Below are 20,719 nucleotides of genomic sequence, written 5' to 3'. Positions count from 1 at the left end.
GCAGCATCATAAGCCACAGGGTGGGGCAGCCCAGGCAGGGGCATTCTGAGCTGTTGGGGAGGGGTGGCAGCCAGGGTGGGGCACTGTGAGCTGTCGGGGAGGGCATTGTGATGTGTGGGGTGGGGCATTGTGTGCCACATGCCTGGGTTCCCACCTGGGCCAGTGGGCTTCAGTCTGTAGGTGACTACAGAAGGAGGAGGAGCTCCCTCTGTTCTCTCTTCAGGCAGTTGTGTCTCTCAGCACTTGTTGGGTTCACAACCTATTGAATAAGCCGGCAAGTCTTCACCCTCCCAGACAAGTCAGCTCAGGGGATTCAGCAGGGCACGGGCCTTGGCCCGCAGCCCCAGCCGGGGCCAGGGCCGGGCTGTGAGGTAGTCAGGCGAGCAGCGGGCAAGACCATCTCTGCAAGTGCAGCATAGCCTCAGCCTAGGGCAGCAGGAGTGCGTGGCCAAAGTTGTGAGCAGAGGCACAGGTCGTGGCAGACAGGAGTAGAGGTGCCCCATGGGGAACGTACTGACCTGTTGTGTGTGCCCCAAGGACAGCCCCGAGTTTGACCAGCCGCAGGGGTCAGTGTGCCCCTCTGAGTCCTACATCTATGAGGCAGGAGCTGGGGACAGGATGGCAGGAGCTGGGAACAGGATGGCAGGAGCTGGGGACGGGATGGCAGGGGCGCCTATGGCTGCTGCTGTGCAGCCTGCTGAGGTGACTGTTGAAGTTGGTGAGGACCTCCACATGCACCACATCCATGACCGGGAGATGCCTGAAGGTAAGGAGGGGACGGGTGCCATCTGCCTTGGGCTTGCCTCTGGCTACTGCTGTCCCCAAGGTCCCCTGGGAGGCATCGCCCACTTCGAGCTCCTTTCTGCCTGTAGCCAGCTTTCCCGGGGCTGTCCAGGAACAAGAGCTGGCTCTGCCTTGCGTTCCCACCCCTTAGTCTTTCCCCACAGAGTCCAGTCAGTTTCTTTTTGCCTCCCCTCCCAATCACCCAGTTCTTGCTCTCTTGTCTCATTCTCCCAGGCTGCCATGGGACCTTTTATTTATGGCTCTTCTTGTTGAATAAGCAGCAGTTGAATAAATGAGTTGATAAATTTTTATAAATGGTTACATCTTTTTTTGCTTTTCTCCCTCTATACATTTAGCTTTGGAGTTTAACCCTTCTGCCAATCCAGAGGCAAGCACAATATGCCACAGGAACTGTCAAACAGATGGTGAGGCAACATTGTCTGTATCTCTGTGTATTATGCTGTGGGACTTTGTGGAGGCTTCTTTGGACCATTCTCTTCCTTTCCTCAATAAAAACTCAAATATTCCAACTTTCCAGCAGCCATCTTATTTTTTCTTTGTACCTGTCCACATGGTACCTAAGTGAAGGAACCAGGTAAGTGCCTAATTGTTTCCTTTGTTAAAGTAGCTAAATCTCAGGACAGTTCATATTCAGACATTCGGGGATTTCTTATTTAAAATCAGAATGGAGGTTGCCATGGGAAAGGCTGTATGGTATTCTTAATGGGCTGCTGTAAGTCACCTTGATAGAGGCTGCTTAGTTTCTTCTAACTATAATTTGAACACAGGAGGAGGAAATAAAGGAGGGTGCTTAAAAAATTGTAAAAGGTGTGAAATGTTACAGCCAGGACTGCAGAAAAATGGTTGTGTGGGGATGGGGGGAGGGTTTGTCAAAGGAGTTTACCCATGAGGCTCTGATTACTTTAAAATTCTTACTTTAACACAAAATGTGTCTCCAGATTTATTCTGGTGACTTAACAGACTTTATTTACCTCCTTATTCTAAAAGAGAGGTGGGGATTGGTTCATGGTCAAAATTTTCAAGACATAGAACGTCAATGTAGACTTTTAATATGTAATGTAAAGATTGCAGGTTAAAAATGTCAGACCTTCCCTGTAAGAGTGTTCATTGCTGTGGCTCCCCCTTTGTCCTTTCCCCTTCTGACAGTAGCATCTTGTTGAAAGATAAGAAAGTTAGAGTTTTGGCCGGGTATGGTGGCTCACTCCTGCAATCCCAGCACCTTGGGAGGCCGAGGCGGGCGGATCACCTGAGGTCAGGAGTTCGAGACCAGCCTGGCCAACATGGTGAAACCCCATCTCTACTAAAATAATACAAAAATTTGTTAGGTGTGGTGGCGCATGCCTGTAGTTCCACCTACTCATGAGGCTGAGGCAGGAGAATTGCTTGAACCCGGGAGGCAGAGGTTGCAGTGAGCAGAGATCGTGCCAGTGCACTCCAGCCTTGGTAACAGAGCGAGACCCCGTCTCACAGAAAAAAAAAAAGGAAGAAAGTTGGAGATTTTGAAGTCTCTACATTGCTGGGAGAGGCGGGGGATGGGAGGCGGTAGAAAAGATAAAACAATTAGTTGGTTTGCCTCTAAAATCTTGCAGAGAGATGAATCTAAGTAAAAGTAATTCTGGGTAATAATATGATTCCTGAATAAAAACTAAAATTTTCAAAATAGAAAACATTGCATCATAAAGATGTGAAATCCAGTTGGCTTATTTTTTTCATTTAAATGCCAGAGATTTCATTACTGTAGAGGAAATGTCTTATAGCTCTTCTATTTAAACTTCGGTTGGGCTCTTAATTTTTTAAGAGGTAGGATAATTATGACACCTGATGAGTGTGACTTTGTAACTTGTAAGTACTGTCCTCTCTTTTCAAGATATTTAAGGATTGCTTTAGAATAAGCCAATATGTGAATTAATTGATTATACCTTTATACACAAAGCATGTAAGTACTTGTGTAAACTTATACTCTGTTCGGTGATGTAAGGAAAGGCTCTGAGTGATGTTACACACCAGTTAGTAGATGGGTAGTGTTGGATGAGAGCCCCAAAATGGCTCTTTATTGTCATTCTTTAGGATTATAACACAGTTTATGTATGTCTCACTTGGCCATTTCCAATACAAATAAGGCCTATTTATGTTCTCCCTATGTATTGCTAATGAAGAAATGAAGACTTACAGATATCACATGACTGTGGAGGACATCTACTCAACAAAACTGAGGTTCTGTGTCCTCAGAATGACATGAAAGTGACAGATATGCTGAATTTACTTCTAAAAATTAAAAAAAAACTCTAGAATACATCTTATATTTTGCCTATAAAATAGACCTGTCTTTTAAAACTTACTGACATCTTTATTTATTTTATGCAAAGTTGATTTTACACAACTCAAAGCCGACATTTACCTCTTCATTTTTTTTTTTTAAATAAAGGAGGGTGTCACTATGTTACTCATGCTGGCCTCAAATTCCTGACCGGGGTTCAAGTGATTTTCCCATCTCAGCCTCCTGAGTAGCTGGGACTACAAGCATATGCCATCTTGCCTGGCTCTATCTTATGTCTATACGTTCATTTCAATGGATAAGAATAGACGTAGATGTAGTGAAATAGCCTAAATGCAGTAGTTGAATAAACGAATTGATAAATTTTTATAAATGATTACCTCTTTTTTTCTTTTCTCCCTCTATACATATAGCTTTGGAGTTTAACCCTTCTGCCAATGCAGAGGCAAGCACAATATTCCAGAGGAACTCTCAAACGGATGGTGAGACAACGTTGTTTTTTCCACCAAGAGAAACAGTACAAACTCTTGTTTGATCAGGTGTATTATAGGAAGTATTTAGAAAAACTCATACTGGTTTAAATTTTTCAACTTTTCACATATCCACTTGTCTTATTTTAATGTGTGATACACTTTCCTTTAGTTGTTATCATTTTAGTGAAAACATGTAAACTTTTTGTTTATACATTTTGCCATCTTTTTATCAACACAATTTGTCATGTGATGGAGGAGTCATGGATTTCTCTTTATTCATAATTCTTGGTCCCTTTTCCCTTGCTCCAAAGAGTACATTTTAAAGCTGAATGATAGAACTTAGGCTTCAGCTTGGTTTTCATTTAAACAAATTTAAAAAACACAGGTGTTTATCATCAGGGATTGAATCTGTGATTTGGGCCTCCTCTCACACAGTCCTCTGACCGCATTCATTTACCACATCCAAGTTCATGCTACTCAAAACTTTTAAGTTTTTAACCTTTTCATTTGATGTAATGTAGATTTAAACATGCCCTACTCCTGCTTATTTTCCTTAATGTTATGTTAAATTCTCATTTGTTTGCTAAAAAGCCATACACAGCCAAGTTTTCCAGTTGACTTAAACAGCAAGAATACAAGTGAGGGTTCTATAATAATATGTGAAGTAACGCAGCACAGTAAAATATGGGAGTTTCTAATCTTTGTTTTTATAGTTTGAGTAGACTTTGTCCATTTTGAATCAGTTATTTCTGGTTAGAATTTGTGCTCATTTTTTACATTACTGTACAGAGATACCTAAGGCTGGGCAATTTATAACAAAAAGAGGTTTAATTGGCTCATAGATCTTCAGGCTGTACAAACATGGCTTCATCATCTGCTTCTGGTGAGGGCTACAATCATGATAGAAGGCAAAGGGGAAGCAGGTGGTTCCACACGGTGAAAGTGGGAGGAGAGAGGGGAAGGGGGAAGGTACCACACTCTTTTTATTTATTTTTTTTGAAATGGAGTCTCTCTCCATTGCCCAGGCTGGAGTGCAGTGGTGTGATCTCGGCTCACTACAACCTCAACCTCCCAGGTTCAAGCAATTCTCCTGTCTTAGCCTCCTGAGTAGCTGGGACTATAAGCGGGTGCCACAACACCTGGATAATTTTTGTATTTTTGATAGAGACGGAGTTTCACCACGTTGACCAGGCTGGTCTCGAACTCCTGACCTCAGGTGGTCCGCCCGCTTCAGCCTCCCAGAATGCTGGAATTAGGCTTGTGCCACTGCACCTGGCCGGTACCACACTCTTTTAAACTACCATAATGAAAATTTGCTTATTACCATGGGGATGGGACCAAGTCATTCATAGGGAATCCCCCACCATTACCCAAACACCTCCCACTAGGCCCTCTCTCCAACATTAAGGGTCACATGTTAACATGAGGTTTGGAGGGGGAACATATCCAACACATATCAGAATTGTATTTCCCAGCTCCTTCCAGAGCCATTGGCTTCTCTCACCTAGAGAGCATGGAAGCAGTAAAAGAAAAGCTATTCCATGTCCCTCACCCTTCAGTGGTAGGAACTTTTGCATACAAGGCCCTTCCAGCATCAAAGGCAGACGCAGTGTAGGAAACAAAGCATGACCCAAGTCCTTCTTGGGGCTTTTATTATTCTGGCCTTTTTTTAGAGAGAAAAAAATGATTTTTTGTGCTGCAGACACCATGTCCAATTATGTTTGTATATTCATTTTAAAATTAAAATTTAGGCCAGGCTCTGTGGCTTACACCTGTAATCCCAGCTCTTTGGGAGGCTGAGGTGGTTGGATCACGAGGTTAGGAGATCAAGACCATCCTGGCTAATGCAGTGTATCCTCTTCTCTACTAAAAATACAAAAAAAAAAATTAGCTAGGCATGGTGGCATGTGCCTGTAGTGCCAGCTAGTCAGGAGGCTAAGGCTGGAGAATCGCTTGAGCCCAGGAGGCTGAGGTTGCAGTGAGCTGAGATCCCGCCACTGCACTGCAGCCTAGGTGACAGAGTGAGACTCTGTCTCAAAAAAAGATAAATAAATAAAATTTAAGATAGATTACTTTCCAGTTGTGTAAAGATCCATGTTTTGTTTTGTTTTGTTTTTAGTGACATATACGTAACCACTAAGTGTGGTTCAAGTCCTTAGTAGGTAACCACTAAGTGTGGTTCAAGATGCTTACAGGGATTCTGTTGCATCTAGAGATAGGTGTCTGGTCAGGAAGCAGTTCTTAGAGCTGTTAGCTCTTAGCTTCTGATAATTAAAGTAACCTATGTATAAATGCAGAATGAGAGAATACTAATGGATCATGGCTCATATACGCAACAGTTAAACTTTTTTATTAGCTAAATTTTCCATCTGACCTAATTTTTTGCCCTTTTCTTTTGTACATGAGGATTCTTTCATTTTTATGTAATATAAACTTTATGAAATAGAAACTTTCATTTGTATGAAATAGAAACTTTCATTTGTATATAATAGAAACTTTATGAAATTAATCGTGCCAGATAATTTAAATTATAAATTGTTGAAAATAATTTTTTAAATGGAATTTTGTCTCATTTTACATAGGAGTAATCAGTAAGATGTTAACAACTACTTTTATTTTATGGCATTTGTATCAGAAGTGACCAGTTTTTCTTTTTTATTCTTAGTTATAGAAATAAGAAGAAGCAACTATACAAACCACGTAAGTAAACAGTCAAATAGTTAAGAAATTGATAGTTTGACATAAAAGTGTGTCTCTCTTGATTTCTTTAAATTACAATGTGGACCCAGTGGCAATAGCATGGACCCTTTTTTGTGGATTTTCTAAATCTCTTCTATTTTCCTAAGTATTAAATTTATCCAGAAAAGTCTTTAGCTTAGTGTGTCCTTTTAAGGATTTCTGATATTTAAGTTGAATTTCAATAGTCTGGTTGTGGTAAAAATATCTGCCTTAAGGCTGGATGTCGTGGCTCATGCCTATAATCCCAGCACTTTTAGGAGTCCGAGGTGAGTGGATCATCAGGAGTTCGAGACAACCCTGACCAACATGGTGAAATTCTGTCTCTACTAAAAATACAAGATTAGCCAGGCGTGGTGGTGCATGCCTGGAATCTCAGCTACTCAGGAGGCTGAGGCAGGAAAATCACTTGAACCTGGGAGGCGGAGGTTGCAGTGAGCCGAGATCACACCATTGCATTCCAGCCTGGGTGAGAGAGTAAAACTCTGTTTCAAAAAAAAACAGATCTGCCTTAAACATTTATTCTTATTTTTAATGAAATAACAAATAGAAGAGCTAAGTTAATTGCCAGCACTGTCTACTGACTTTCTGTCACAGCAGGTGAAAGCATACCTTCCTCGCTGAACCATGATCTTATGTTCCTCCCTCCGTTTCTTCCAATAGTAGCACACTTTTTCATTAAATCAGTAATATTTACATGATTTTGACTCTGCAAACATTATTCACTGCTAAGTCATAAGGTGTTTTCACTGTGCCTCTGCATTACACGTCCTTCATCCTGTCTCTGAAACAGTTCTGAAATCTGAGCACTTCTGCAGTTCTCCTGGGTCTTCTTTTTTCCTAGCCTATGTTAGTTTATCCATCCAAATATAGTAAGTAGCCTCTGGGTGGTCTGTTTGCTTTCACATCCATTATTTTTTAGCATGAAGCTAATTTTCTGACTATATTCGTTTGCTTATTTTCTTTTTTCTTTTTTTTGAGACGGAGTCTTGCTCTGTCGCCTAGGCGGGAGTGCAGTGGCCGGATCTCAGCTCACTGCAAGCTCCGCTTCCCGGGTTTACACCATTCTCCTGCCTCAGCCTCCCAAGTAGCTGGGACTACAGGCACCCGCCACCTCGCCCGGCCGTTTGCTTATTTTCTAATAGCTGTTTTTCCCCAAGTGTTGTAGCATTTATCACATGCCTTTCAAAGATGCTTTCCATCTGTGAAAACACATCTGTTCCTTTTGTGTGTGTGTTGGGGAGCCAACTTTCTTTGGCCTTTTGTCATCCTAGTTCAGTATGGAGTGGCTTTCCCTAGATATGCTCGATGTCTGCTTTTCTGTGCTATCTCCTTAAAGTCTTTTTGGATCTCACATAACTGCTCTCTTGTGTGGGATCGCCTGAGTCCTAGATTCTGTGTTTCCTTCTGTCCTGTAATCCCCTCTAGTTGTACTTTAACACACTTTCCTGGATGGAGATATTTAGAGAGCTGGCCAGTCTTAAAATCCCTCCTCTTTGATAGAGAGGACACCTCTAGGTTGAATCTAGATTTTATGGTTCTGAAGACATTTTGCAGTTGTGCTGTCATTACAGTGTTGTTCTTGAATCTATTACCAGTGTGTGATACACTATTTACAACCAGGTTTTAGGTATCTGTGGAAGCTTTTTAGGATCTTCTCTCTCTCTGAGGTTCTGAAATTTTATAATAACAGCTTGGTGGGGATCTTTTCATTTTATTGAGGCTACTAAACCTGAGACTATCTCTTCTTGAGAATTTTTTTTTTTTAATTTTCTCTGTTACTTTTTTACTGTTAGTCTCGTTATTCAGACGCTAGGCTGCTTAGACCAGTACACTTGCATTGGTTTTTAATTTTTCCCTTTCTATTTTTTTATTTTGTTTTTTTATTCTAGTTCTGGGATATTCTGTGACTTTATCCTCTACTCTTTCTGTTGAATTTTATATTTTTGAGAGTGTTTTAAGTTTTTTTTCAGGTTTTGCTCCTGGTTTTGACTGCCCCCATGAATTCCTTTTTTCTATTGTTTTGATCTCTTTTGTTGGAGGCTTCCATCCAATGTGTGGTGGTCCCTGGCCTGCTTTATTTGGAAGCAGGACTTCTGTTAGCTGATAGCACTCACTGTGAGGTTTTGGAAGCCAAACTAGCTTTTTATTTGGGGGACCTCAGTGTATTATCTGGGGATCTTTATTCGAGACATTTCCGTTTCTTCTGAGAAGGATCTCCCAATTTTCTGCCTGGGAAGTAAAAGCATGGCCACTTGCTTTCCAAAAGCAGAGTTAGCCAAGGAAGTTGGAGTTCCATTTTTGGTATACAGTTTTCTTTATATCTCAGGTTTAAGTCATGGTATAATTTCATGAGCCAGAAATTCTCAGGTTTGATACATCCAGAGAACACACATCTAAGTTTCTTGTCAGATGGAAGGACAGGTAGACTCGGGCCTCTGGTTAGAGATTTTCAACTGACCTTGCTGGCTTTTGTTTTACATTTTACCCTACTTTCCAAAGTGCCATTTGCCTGTAAGTTCACAACCTGCCTTTAGTTCTGCAAGACAAACTGGCTCGCTTCGGTTCCAGTCACTTTCTGTAGGCACCAAAGTTGTGCTTCCGTGTTGTTTACCACTCCTTTATCTACTTTTTATATCACAGCATTTATTAAAAATTATCTCTGCAACCTTCTCTCCTGGTCATGTGTTAACCTTTATTTTATGACTGATGAGACTTCCGGAGGGAGAGAAAATAAATTTGTGGTCAATCTATTATATTTAATCCAAATTTAGGACCTGTGCTTAAATCAAAGTCTAATTTCAGTATAATGATATTAATCTAGAGAATTTTTTAAATTAATGTATCTATAATAAGCATATTACACTTTTCTCATAGGGCTTTGTTTAATATTTTCAAACTTTATCCACTGCCATATACTTCCCTTAACTTCACAACAGAGATGGAGCTGGTTTCATGAATGCCCAAAGTGTTAGAAATATTTAAGTTAATTAAGATTTGTTCATTTTTAGCCTGGTCAACATAGCAAGACATCATGTCTACAAAAACGTTAAATAAGAGATTAGCCAGGCCTGGTGGCATGTGCCTTTTGTTTTGCCTACTCAGGAGGCTGAGGCAGAAGATCGCTTGAGCTCAGGAGTTTGAGGCTGCAGTTAACTATAATTGCACCACTGCACTCCAGCCTGGGCAACAAAGGGAGACCCTGTCTCAGAAAAAGGAAAAAAGTTATTAATTCTTTAAAAACATACCTAAAATTTGTCCTGCCCAAAAGGAGAGCGAAAAATGTGAACTTTAGTCTTTGTTTTATTTTAATTTATGTTTGCTGAGAAAAATGCTGTACTTTATTTATTTATTTGTTTATTTATTTATTCCATAGGGTTTTGGGGGAACAGGTGGTATTTGGTTACATGACTAATTTCTTTAGTGATGATTTGTGAGATTTTGGTGCACCCATCACCTGAGCGGTATCCACTGAACCCAGTTTGTAGTCTTTTATACCTCACCCTCCTCCCAGCCTTTCCCCCAAGTCCTCAAAGTCCATCGGATCATTCTTATGGCTTTGCATCCTGATAGCTTAGCTCCCACATATGGATGAGAACATATGATGTTTGGTTTTCCATGCTGAGTTACTTCACTTGGAATAATAGTCTTTACTTTCATCCAGGTTGCTGGGAATGCCATTAATTTATTCCTTATTATGGCTGAGTGGTATTCCTCAAAAATATATGTGTATGTATATCACAGTTTCTTTATCCACTCATTGATTGATGGGCATTTGGGCTGGTTCCATATTTTTGTAGTTGTAACATGTTTGAGTTCCTCATAGATTCTGGATAATAGCCCTTTGTCAGATATATAGACTGGGAAAATTTCCTCCCACTCTGTGGGTTGTCTGTTTACTCCTTTCCCTGTGCAGAAGCTATTTAGTTAAGTTTCACCTGTTTTGTTGCATTTGCTTTTGTGTTCTTGGTCATGAAGTCTTTGCCTAAGCCAATGTCTAGACGGGTTTTTCCAGTGTTATCTTCTAGAATTTTTATGATTTCAGGTCATAGATGTATGTCCTTGATCCATCTTGAGTTGATTTTTGTGTGAGGTGAGAGTTGAGGATCCAGTTTCATTCTCCTGCATGTGGCTTGCCAATTATCCCAGCACCATTTGTTGAATAAGGTTTACTTTCTTCACCTTGTGTTTTAGTTGGCTTTGTTGAAAATCAGTTGGCTATAGGTATTTGAGTTTATTTCTGGGTTCTCTATTCTGTTCCATTGGTGTATGTGCCTACTTTTGTACCACTACCATGCTATTTTGGTGACTATGGCCTTCTAGTATAGTTTGAAATAAGTAATGTGATGCCTCCAGATTTGTTTTTGCTTAATTTTGTTTTGGCTATGTGGGTTCTTGTTTGGTCCCATATGAATTTTAGGATTGTTTTTTCTAGTTCTGTGAAGAAGGATGGTGGTATTTTGATGGACATTACATTGAATTTATAGATTGCTTTTGGCAGTATGGTCATTTTCACAATATTCATTCTACCCATTCATGAGCATGGGATGTCTTTCCATTTGTTTGTGTCCATGATTTCATTCAGCAATGTTTTGTAGTTCCCAATGGCATATCAAAAAGATAATCCATCCGGGCACGGTGGCTCACGCCTGTAATCCCAGCACTTTGGGAGGCCGAAGTGGGCAGATCCACAGGTCAGAAGTTTGAGACCAGCCTGGCCAACATGGTGAAACCCTGTCTCTACTAAAAATACAAAAATTAGCTGGGCATGGTGATGCATGCCTGTAATCCCAGCTACTTAGGAGGCTGAGACAGGAGAATCACTTGAACCTGGGAGGCGGGTTGAACCTGGGAGGCAGAGGTTGCAGTTAGCCAAGATCACCCCACTGCACTGCAGCCTGGGTGACAGAGCAAGACTCCATCTCAAAGAAAAGATAATCCACCATGATCACATGGGTTTCATACCAGGCATGCAGGGATGGATTAACATACACAAGTCAATAAATGTGATACACCACATAAACAGAATTAAAAACAAAAAAAATCACATGATTATCTCAGTAGACACAGAAAAAGCATCTGACAGAATGCAGCATCCTTTTATAATTAAAACCCTCAGCAAAATCGGTGTACACGGATCATACCTCAATGTAATAAATGCCATCTATGACAAACCCACAGCCAACATAATACTGAATGGGGAAAAGTTGAAAGCATTCCCCCTGAGAACCGGAACAAGACAAGGATGCCCACTCTCACCACTTCTATTCAGCATAGTACTGGAAGGCCTAGCCAGAGCAATCACATGAGAGAAAGCAATAAAAGGCATCCAGGTCGGTAAAGAGGAAGTCAAACTGTTGCTGTTTGCTGATGACGTGATTGTATACCTAGGAAACCCTAAAGACTCCTCCAAAAAGCTCCTAGAACTGATAAATGAATTCAGGAAAGTTTCAGGAGACAAAATTCATGTACACAAATCAGTAGCTCTGTTATACCCTAACAGCGACCAACCTTAGAATCCAACCAAGAATTCAACCCCTTTTATGATAGCTGCAAAAATAAAATAAATAAAATAAAATAAAATAATTAGGAATAGACCTAACCAAGGAAATGAAGACCTCTAAAAGGAAAACAACTTTAATATTTTTAATGGGTTAAAATGAGAGGCAGCAGGTACAGCAGAAGAAGTCAGTGGTTGGGCATCGGCATCCAATGGGTCCTGGACCTTTGATGTTAAGGCTTTGGTTTTGACTTACTAAATTACTAGGTACAATTATTTTCTAGTTTTTTTTATGAAACCTTAAAACTACTAAGTAACCCCTTCCATTTCTTGTTAAAGATCATAAAATTTCATACTCTGATTTATGCTGACTGACGTTAGATTATTTGTTTCCATTTTGTGACTACCTTAAATAATACCTATAAACAGTAAACTGTTAGTAGTGTTTTTGCTGTAATTAAATGTAGTAAGACTTATCTTCCAAATTATAACTGAATTGTCAAACACTTGTCAAAGTTTTGGATTTACTCAAAATTCTATGCTCAGTAACTGGAGGTAGGAAGAGTAAGGGCCCTCCCGTACTCTTAAGGAGAGGCGTACTTTCTCATGAGGGGAATACTCTGCAACAATTAGTGTCTTGTGAATTCAACTAATTAGTGTAGAAAAAACATTTTTTGGTGTGGTTGCTGACAAAGAGATCCAAGAGGGTAGATGGAGTCAAGCTTGCTGAAGCAAGAAAAGAAAAAAGAAGTATTCTAGGCAGAGAGCAGGAGTAGAGCAGGAAAATGGCTAGGTGCAGGTCAGATGACTTATAGAATGAAATTGATCAAGTTTTGAAATGAATGGAAAGTATTCTCTGAGAGTCTTGTTTGAGGCATGTCATGGCAGTCTTATTTAAACATGAAGCGAAAGATTTTTTAAGTTGTCATCTGTTTTCAGGGTGTGAGAGAATATTTAAGTGATACTCTTTTTATCCTCCACATAAGAAAATAGGACTAGAGAAACCTATGGCTTCCTCACTTGTTGGTGGCCTAGCAGCCCTGGTACACAGAGCCTCTGAATCTGAAACACTTGTTTTGTCACAATATCGCCTGAAATAATACATTTAGGATGAGTAATTTAGTAAATGCATTAGTCTTGTAGTCACTGCAATAAAATGCTCTTGTACCAGTATTATTTAATACATTACATTTTATCGTAGTAAATTAATCATAGAAATAGAAATTCTCAGCTGCTTTATATTGCTATAGAAAAAAGCAATGAAATCTTATTTTAAACTTTTCTCATGATTTTTAAAGGGAATTCATAAAATCCTTGTTAGGTTTGATGACAGGTACCATATTAAGGGCAGCATTTTATAACCCATATCTTAAACATTGTCTCTGGAAGTTAAGAGCCTCCAATCGGTTCTCTGTAGAGTGCACATGATACCACACTCAGGCAGTTCATGGAGTGTAAGAAATATCTTAGTGCTTTGTCATTTGACATTTTAACTAAGAAAAAATACACTTTGATAAGTTTAACTTACACTTCCCTTCCCCTTCAGGTATCTACTGTGCGTTTCAGTCAACAATACAGCTCATGTTCAACAATATTCCTTGATGACAACACAGCCAGCCAGTCTTATCTTACAATGACAATAATATCGTGAGTACAACTATACTGCCAAGGGATAGATCCCTTTATTCTAAAATTATTTCAGCCATTTGGTTGTCCTCTTCAGCAATCAGTTTAAGAAATTGGAGTCAACTATATATTGATATCCAGATTCTATATATTAAGTATATATTAAGTATCAATTTCTCTTTTAATCTTAGATGTCATGGTAGAAGGAAAAATCAGATAGCAAAGAAACAGTCCCAGAAAAAGTGTATTTTTTTTTATGCCTTTATGCCTTACGACAGTGCTGAACGCATTGAATTGATCAAGTTTTGAAAGGAATGGAAAGTATTCTCTCAGATTCTCATTTGGGTCATGAGAAGGATAGGTTCCCTTTATTGAATATTTTTCATGAAAACTTAGTTGTTCAGTGCATTAGAGGCCTAAATCAGTGTGTACTACTTTGGACAGTAGCCTTGGAAGAAGGAACAGCTTTTCCTCTTCTGACACCACAGTGTATCTGCATTTGAATTTCTCCCATTGTGCGTGAGCACCTCATGTGCCACAAAGATGCGCTTTGAGAGCACCCTGAGGATGCAGTTTATTTTAAAAGGAACAACAACCAACACCACCAACAGCTCCTAGCGGCTGTCCAGTGTACATTATTATCATCTCCTTGGGTTATGAGTGTTGATTTTTAGAACACAGTTTGGAAAGTACTAATTTAGAATATTAATGTCTTTATCTTTGATTTTACTTTTCATTCTGTAAACATAGCATACCTAGCTTATAAACAATTTCGTTTCAAATGCACTAGCCTTTTTAGCTAATTTAATTGTCAGTAACTTTTACTTCAATTAAAAATGGCAAGTTTACACTCATAATAATGTCACTATCCTCCCTCCCTTTTAATAATAGTTGTGATGAAATTGTGTTTCAGCAAAAACTGGACTCAAACTCTGTCTCAAGTCCTGAGCTTTGGGACCTGTTGAGTAATCACTAAATGTCTGTAGTCAGCCAAGTCTCTGAAATCTTTGAGCACACATACACCAAAACTACTTTGACTAGAGTCCCTGGCTTCTTTGAGTTCAAAAGATTTTGATGTGTTAGCATACAATTCAAAAGTAGCTTTGAAGATTAGTCTTGCTCAAACAAATTTCATGCTTTTTTCCTCATTATGCTACTTTTTAGAAGTCTACTTTTGAAAGTAAAGTAAGTTTTAATGTGCCATCAGCAAATTTGAGAAATAATTATTTGGTATATTAACTATTGGTGAAATAAAGGTTTACTGAACAAATTAATAGGGCAAATTGGCTTCAAGAAAAGATTCTGAAAAATGTTTATCACGAGTCAGTAGTGCAGTGTTGTCAGTGGGATAGGTGGAACTCACTGAGATCACTTATGCAAGGTTTTTTTTCAAAATACAGATCTGCAAACACATGTATCTTCCCATCTCCACTTTCCCTCTATCTCTAGGCACTGAGAAGCCTTTTAGGAAAATAGGGATGGATGTGAGGCATCTTTATGTGAAGAAAGGCATCCCAGAAGATTCTGATTTTCACCCCAGCTCAATCATTCCAAACTTTGCTGCACGTCGAAATCACCTGGGAAACTTTTACCAACAACCTTGATGCCCAAAGTCATTCCCAACACTCATTACGTTAAAATGTCTCATGTTGAAGATGAGGCCGTTATTAAAGCTTCTCAGGTGATTTTAACGTGCAGCAAAGTTTGAGAGCCACGGCTTCATTTGAGTTTAGGACGAGAAACTGCTCCTATTTGGTGGGACCTTGGGCAAGTCAGTTTTAAGGTTTGTTTCCCTGATCCGTAAAATGAGTGTTGAATTAAATGTCATGTAAGGTCATTGGTCCTTTCCAGCATGTAACTTTAAATTCTGTGATTGTGAAATTATTTCAGAGATGAAAACTACTTGAAGCACTGTAGACATATCCATCTTACATGCTAATGTTACAGGCTTTTTAAAAAGTGCTAATATTGTGTAGACCTAGTAACTAAAATTGAGATTTGCCTTCTCTCAGTTGTTTTGAGCCTCATTCTACAAAATTAGCTGGGTGTGGTGGCTCATGCCTGTAATCCCAGCTACTCGGGAGGCTGAGGCAGGAGAATGGCTGGAATCTGGGAGGCAGAGGTTGTTGTGAGCCAAGATCGCACCATTACACTCAAGCTTGGGCAACAAGAGTGAAACTCCATCCCAAAAACAAAACAAAAAAATTACCTGGGCAGAGTGGTGCAAAGCTGTAGTCCCAGCTACTTGGGAGGCTGAGGCATGAGAATCGCTTGAACCTCAGAGATGGAGGTTGTGGTGAGCCAGGATCGCACCACTGCACTCCAGTCTGAGCAACAGAGTGAGACTCTGCGTCAAAAAATAAATAAACACATAAAATAAATCACATGGGACGAAAGGTTTTGTGGGTAGAAGAGCATATAACAGGGAAATCTGTTATATTTATATATTATAATCATCAACAGAAACACGTCTTCTTTACAGCATATTGCCTTGCATTTTGGTTCTCCTATTTTTGTGAAAAAACAAGAAATGAAAACAAAGTGCCCTTATGGTGCTGTTCTGAACTAGAAGATTTGAATTTCAGGGCCGCTAGGAGAGTTTCCTCTGCCCCCCTTTTAAAAAATGTCTTCAGGCCTAACAAATGATAACATCTATTGTTGTGAATTGTTTTTCCTTCCACAGAGTGACCTTGGAGATACATCATGATATCACGCAAAGGTGAGCTTTTTAGAAACCTGTCTTGTTATTCTGGCTAATTACTTTGCAAGATATCAAGCTCAGTGTTAGGTCACAGCTGTAGACATCATAAGCTGTATTGTGCCTGGTAAAATATCGAAGCAAATTATTTGTGTTTTCTTTGTTCCTTAAGACTCTTAATTCTTAAATGATTGAGCATCTCAAAGAGTATGTGTTTATGTTGATTATATTAATATTGACTGTGGTAGAAAGAGAATACTGAGATTTTTTTTCAAAATCTATTTTTAGTTTAGATTTCACAGCCTTACCACTGTTGATATTATGAGCTAGATAACGCTTTGTTGTGAGGACTGTCCCGTGCATTGCAGAGAGTTTAGCAGCTTTCATGGACTCTACCAACTAGATGTCAGTAGTAACCCTGACCCAGGTTGTAATACCAGAAAATATTCCTTGGGAACAATATTTTTAACAGAAATTTTTCACTAAAAAATAACTTTTCTACAATAAAAAGTTGAGTAAAAAGTGTGTCATGTATTTATATTATTTAAAGTCTCTCATGTTGAGCTTAATAGGAGACAACTGGATTCTCTAGATCTTTCTTTCTAACTTGCTTTTAAAAAGCAATAAGAGGCTGGGCGCAGTGGCTCACTCCTGTAATCCCAGCACTTTAGGAGGCTGAAGCGGGCAGATCACAAGGTCAGGAGATCGAGGCCATCCTGGGTAACATGGAGAAACGCCATCTCTACTAAAAATACAAAAACGTAGCCAGGCGTGGTGGCACGCACTGTAGTCCCAGCTATTCTGGAGGCTGAGGCAGGAGAACAACTTGAACCTGGGAGGTGGAGGTTGCAGTGAGCTGAGATCACGTCACTGCACTCCAGCCTGGGTGATAGCAAGACTCCGTCTCAAAAAAAAAAAAGCAATAAGATGGCCGGGTGCAGTGGTTCACACCTGTAATCTCAGCACTTTGGGAGGCCAAGGTGGGTGGATCACTTGAGGTCAGGAGTTTGAGAGCAGCCCCACTAACATGGTGAAACCCGCCTCTACTGAAAGTACAAAAAATGACTGGGCATGGTGGTGCTTGCCTGTAGTCCCAGCTACTGGGATGCTGAGACCGGAGAATCACTTGAACCTGGGAGGCGGAGGTTGCAGTGAGCCGAGATCTCCCCATTGAACTCCAGGCTGAGTGACAGAGGGACTCCGTCTCAAAAAAAGAAAAAAAAGAATCAGTAAGATGACCTAACCTCATGCAAATATGTAGTTGGTAAAAGGTGTATTTTTAAAGTTTTCAGACAGTTGTGGGTATTCTTTAATACTAAATCAAAACTTCACAAGTGCTAGTTTCTTAAATTAGTTACAGTGGCATTTTCCATGTTAATAAATTTATTCCATCAGTACTCCTTGATCTTTCTTGCACAGTAAATGGATCTTTCCTCCCATACTTGCATTTCTAATGTTATGCATTAGTTACTTGGAATATATTGGTTTATGTTTTATTATGTCAAAAATCACTTTTAATTTAACCACCAATCTTACTTTAAAACACCTTTAAGTATTGAAAAGCTGTCAAGCCTAGTAGCAGGAAGAAGTTTTTCAAAGTCCTCAGGAAAGCTTACATTTTATCGTTGGGAACAAATACTTATTTTCCTTGAAGGGACAACCTCTCCATTTATTTTTGAGTATGATAGTTGTACTTCTTTTTTTTAGACTGAGTCTCACTCTGTCACTTGGCTGGAGTGCTTTGGTATGATCTCAGCTCCAGCAATCCTCTCACCTCAGACTCCTGTGTAGCTGGGACCACAGATGTGTGGCACCACGCCAGGCTAATTTTCTTGTATTTTTGGTAGAGACAGGGTTTTTTTTATGTTGCCTAGGCTGGTCTTGAACTGCTGAAGGAGCTCAAGCCATCTGCCAGCTTTGGCCTCCCAAAGTGCTGGGATTTTACAGGCATGAGCCACTGCGCTGGCCTAGTTTTACTTTTAAATAAAAACGAAGTTCTGTGAAAAAAATTGGTTGTTCAGTTCACAATTAAATCCCGAATTCCTTTTTTTTAAAACAACATCACCACCACCAACAACAACCGTACTGCAGTCAGCAGAAGCGCTTCTTATTAACTTTTCACTTATTCAGAATATTAAGGAGACATGTCAAGATTTAGTAACATTAATTTTTACTGCTTCATCAAAGACATTCTTAAGTAATTCAGCCTATCTTTTTTAACTGCAGGGGACAGTAAAGAATAGAGTGACTGATGTAATTGGTACCACTGCCTTGATTTATGCTGAGAAACCAGCAGTTTTACCCATTTTTACTTTTATACAATCATGACAAGTGTCAACGAAAAAGCAGGCAATGACGTTGTATTACTTTTACAAATTTTTAAATTTTTTAATCAGCTTTCTCAGTTTTAATTCATATGATTCAGAACAGTGTTGACCAGGCACAGTGGCTCAGGCCTGTAATCCCAGCACTTTGAAAGTCTGAGGCGAGCAGATCACCTGAGGTCAGGAGTTCAATACCAGCCTGGCCAACATGGTGAAACCACATCTCTACTAAAACTATAAAAATTAGCCAGGCGTGGTGGCGGGCACCTGTAATCCCTGATACTCGGGAGGCTGAGGTAGGAGAATCACTTGAACCTGGGAGGCAGATGTTGCCGTGAGCCGAGATCGCGCCATTGCACTCCGGCCTGGGCAACAAGAGTGAAACTAGGTCTCAAAAAAAAAAAAAAAAAACCGTTGGCCTCTTCTGGAAAGGGTCTTGGGGATCCTGAGAGGTCCACAGAGCACATTTGGAGAACCACTGGTTTATCACACAGGCACAATGCATTAGTTTTTACAAAGTTTAAAGTTCATCAAAGACTGGGGCAGATGAGTTTTTAATTCAAACAACAGAAAATACATAAATACATCATGAGACTATACTACAGAGAACTAAAGAGAAAGGAAGCTAGGAAATCTGAATCACGTTTACATTTATTAAAGTTCATCACTACTGCTTTGTAAAACATTCTTGTGTTTCAGTGTGTGGTTAGAAGAGTGAAAATATATTTGGTTTATTGCCATCGCCTGCTAGGGAGAGTCAATACTTATGGGCACTTCTGACTGGTTATCATGTAAAAGACTTCACAGTACAGGACATGAAATGCTGAGAAAGAAGTAGTCAAGAAACCCTCTGCAAGTCAGGATCCAGGAGAAGATTTCGTAAAAACTGCTTTGGTAAACACCAAAGCACACAGGAGGCAGTATTTTACTAAACAGGTATTATACTAAGATATTAACAGTTTTTGAAGTAATGCACACTCTTATTTTATAGAGATGCAGATGGATCTTTGAGCGTATGTGATGAAGAGTTATACTCATTTACGGTAAGTGGCACTTTTATTGAGATTGTATTTTCATCATACACTTGTATCTGTTTCATGCTGAAGTCAAAGGCATCTTTTTTTAAATCTTCCCCATTTCATGTCACATTTAGTCATCTTAAGTGTTGTAAAAAGAATGTGCTGCAATAAGAACTGATCTGCAGCTGTGTTTAGTTAGTGAGCTAGTATGAGTAAATATACTACCCAAATAACAGAAAGTGTATCTTTTTTTTTTTTTTTTTGAGGTGGAGTCTCTCTCTGTAGCCCAGGCTGGAGTGCAGTCATGTGATCTCGGCTCCCTGCAGGCTCTGCCTCCCAGGTCCCTGTTCAAGCAGAAACCTGAACCAAGTGAACAAGTTCAACATCATCAGTAAGAAGAACTATCAGTGCCATAACTCTGATGGAATGCACGGGGAAGGATTCCACATCATTTTTGTACTGTAATGGCCAAAGGTGCATAACTTCAGTCCAATCGTGGAAATACATCAGACAAACCCAAATCGAGGAACATTTGACAAATACTGATCAGTACTGGTTCAAAGTGTCACGGTTAGGAAAGATAAGCAAAAACTGAGGAACTGTCACTGCAGTCCTACAAAATGGCAAGAGACTAAGAAATAACTAAATGCCCCGTGATCCTGGGTTGCATTTGGGAACAGAAAAAGGACATTAGTGGAAAAAGTGGAGAAACTCCAGTAAGGACTTTAGCTAATATGTTCATTTTAAATTAAATAATTTAAATATATTTAAACATTATTTAAATGTATTTAATTAATAAAATTGGTTATTTTATGAAATAATTTTAATATAATTAAATATGAGAATGTGGATTTCCTTGTTCTGATCACCATACTGTGGTTATCTAAGAGGTGAATGTTCAGGGAGGCTGGGGGAGGAATAAATGGAAATTATACTCTTGAGTTGGAAGAGAGAAACCTACCCCATCAGTCACGAAACCCTCACATTCACGGCAGTGTGTCGGAGGTTCCAATATGAATGGGATTTCATTGTCAGCATGAGGTCCCTGTGGAGGGAGTGGGGCTCCCTGGGAATCTAGTGGAGAGCATTCGGGGCTCCCTTCCTCAGGAGCCTGCCCTTCCTGCACAGAAGCGTCAGCCTCACCTCTGTAGCGCTGTCCCTCTGCCTCTCAGAACCCACTCATCTTCAGGCAGTTTCTACTGCCAGCCTCTTTTCACAGATACAGCCTCCAGGGACTCAGCCCTGCCTTCCCAAGTGTTCCCGC

At 39.8% G+C, this 20,719-nt stretch overlaps 1 protein-coding gene across 6 annotated transcripts in view; it reads left to right on the top strand.

Moving 5' to 3' along the window:
• Positions 1–20,280, top strand: part of LOC105486627 (arf-GAP with GTPase, ANK repeat and PH domain-containing protein 5-like) — a 54,836-nt gene extending 34,556 nt beyond the window's left edge. For 4 of the 6 annotated variants that reach the window (XM_071070031.1, XM_071070034.1, XM_071070032.1 and 1 more), the window contains 8 exons: positions 538–766; positions 1,140–1,208; positions 3,493–3,561; positions 6,218–6,252; positions 13,335–13,435; positions 16,098–16,133; positions 19,428–19,479; positions 19,722–20,280. In XM_071070031.1, the coding sequence (XP_070926132.1) occupies positions 538–766; positions 1,140–1,208; positions 3,493–3,561; positions 6,218–6,252; positions 13,335–13,435; positions 16,098–16,133; positions 19,428–19,479; positions 19,722–19,850 (720 nt within the window). In that variant the 3' untranslated portion in view covers positions 19,851–20,280. The other 2 variants (XM_071070035.1, XM_071070036.1) reach the window with 2 other exon arrangements.
• Positions 20,281–20,719: the final 439 nt, after the last annotated feature.

This window comes from Macaca nemestrina, chromosome 9 (assembly GCF_043159975.1).
Source record: "Macaca nemestrina isolate mMacNem1 chromosome 9, mMacNem.hap1, whole genome shotgun sequence".
In the NCBI taxonomy this organism is placed as follows: Eukaryota; Metazoa; Chordata; class Mammalia; order Primates; family Cercopithecidae; genus Macaca; species Macaca nemestrina.
Note: the sequence above shows the minus strand (reverse complement) of the source record. Positions and strands in the feature narration are given on the sequence as shown.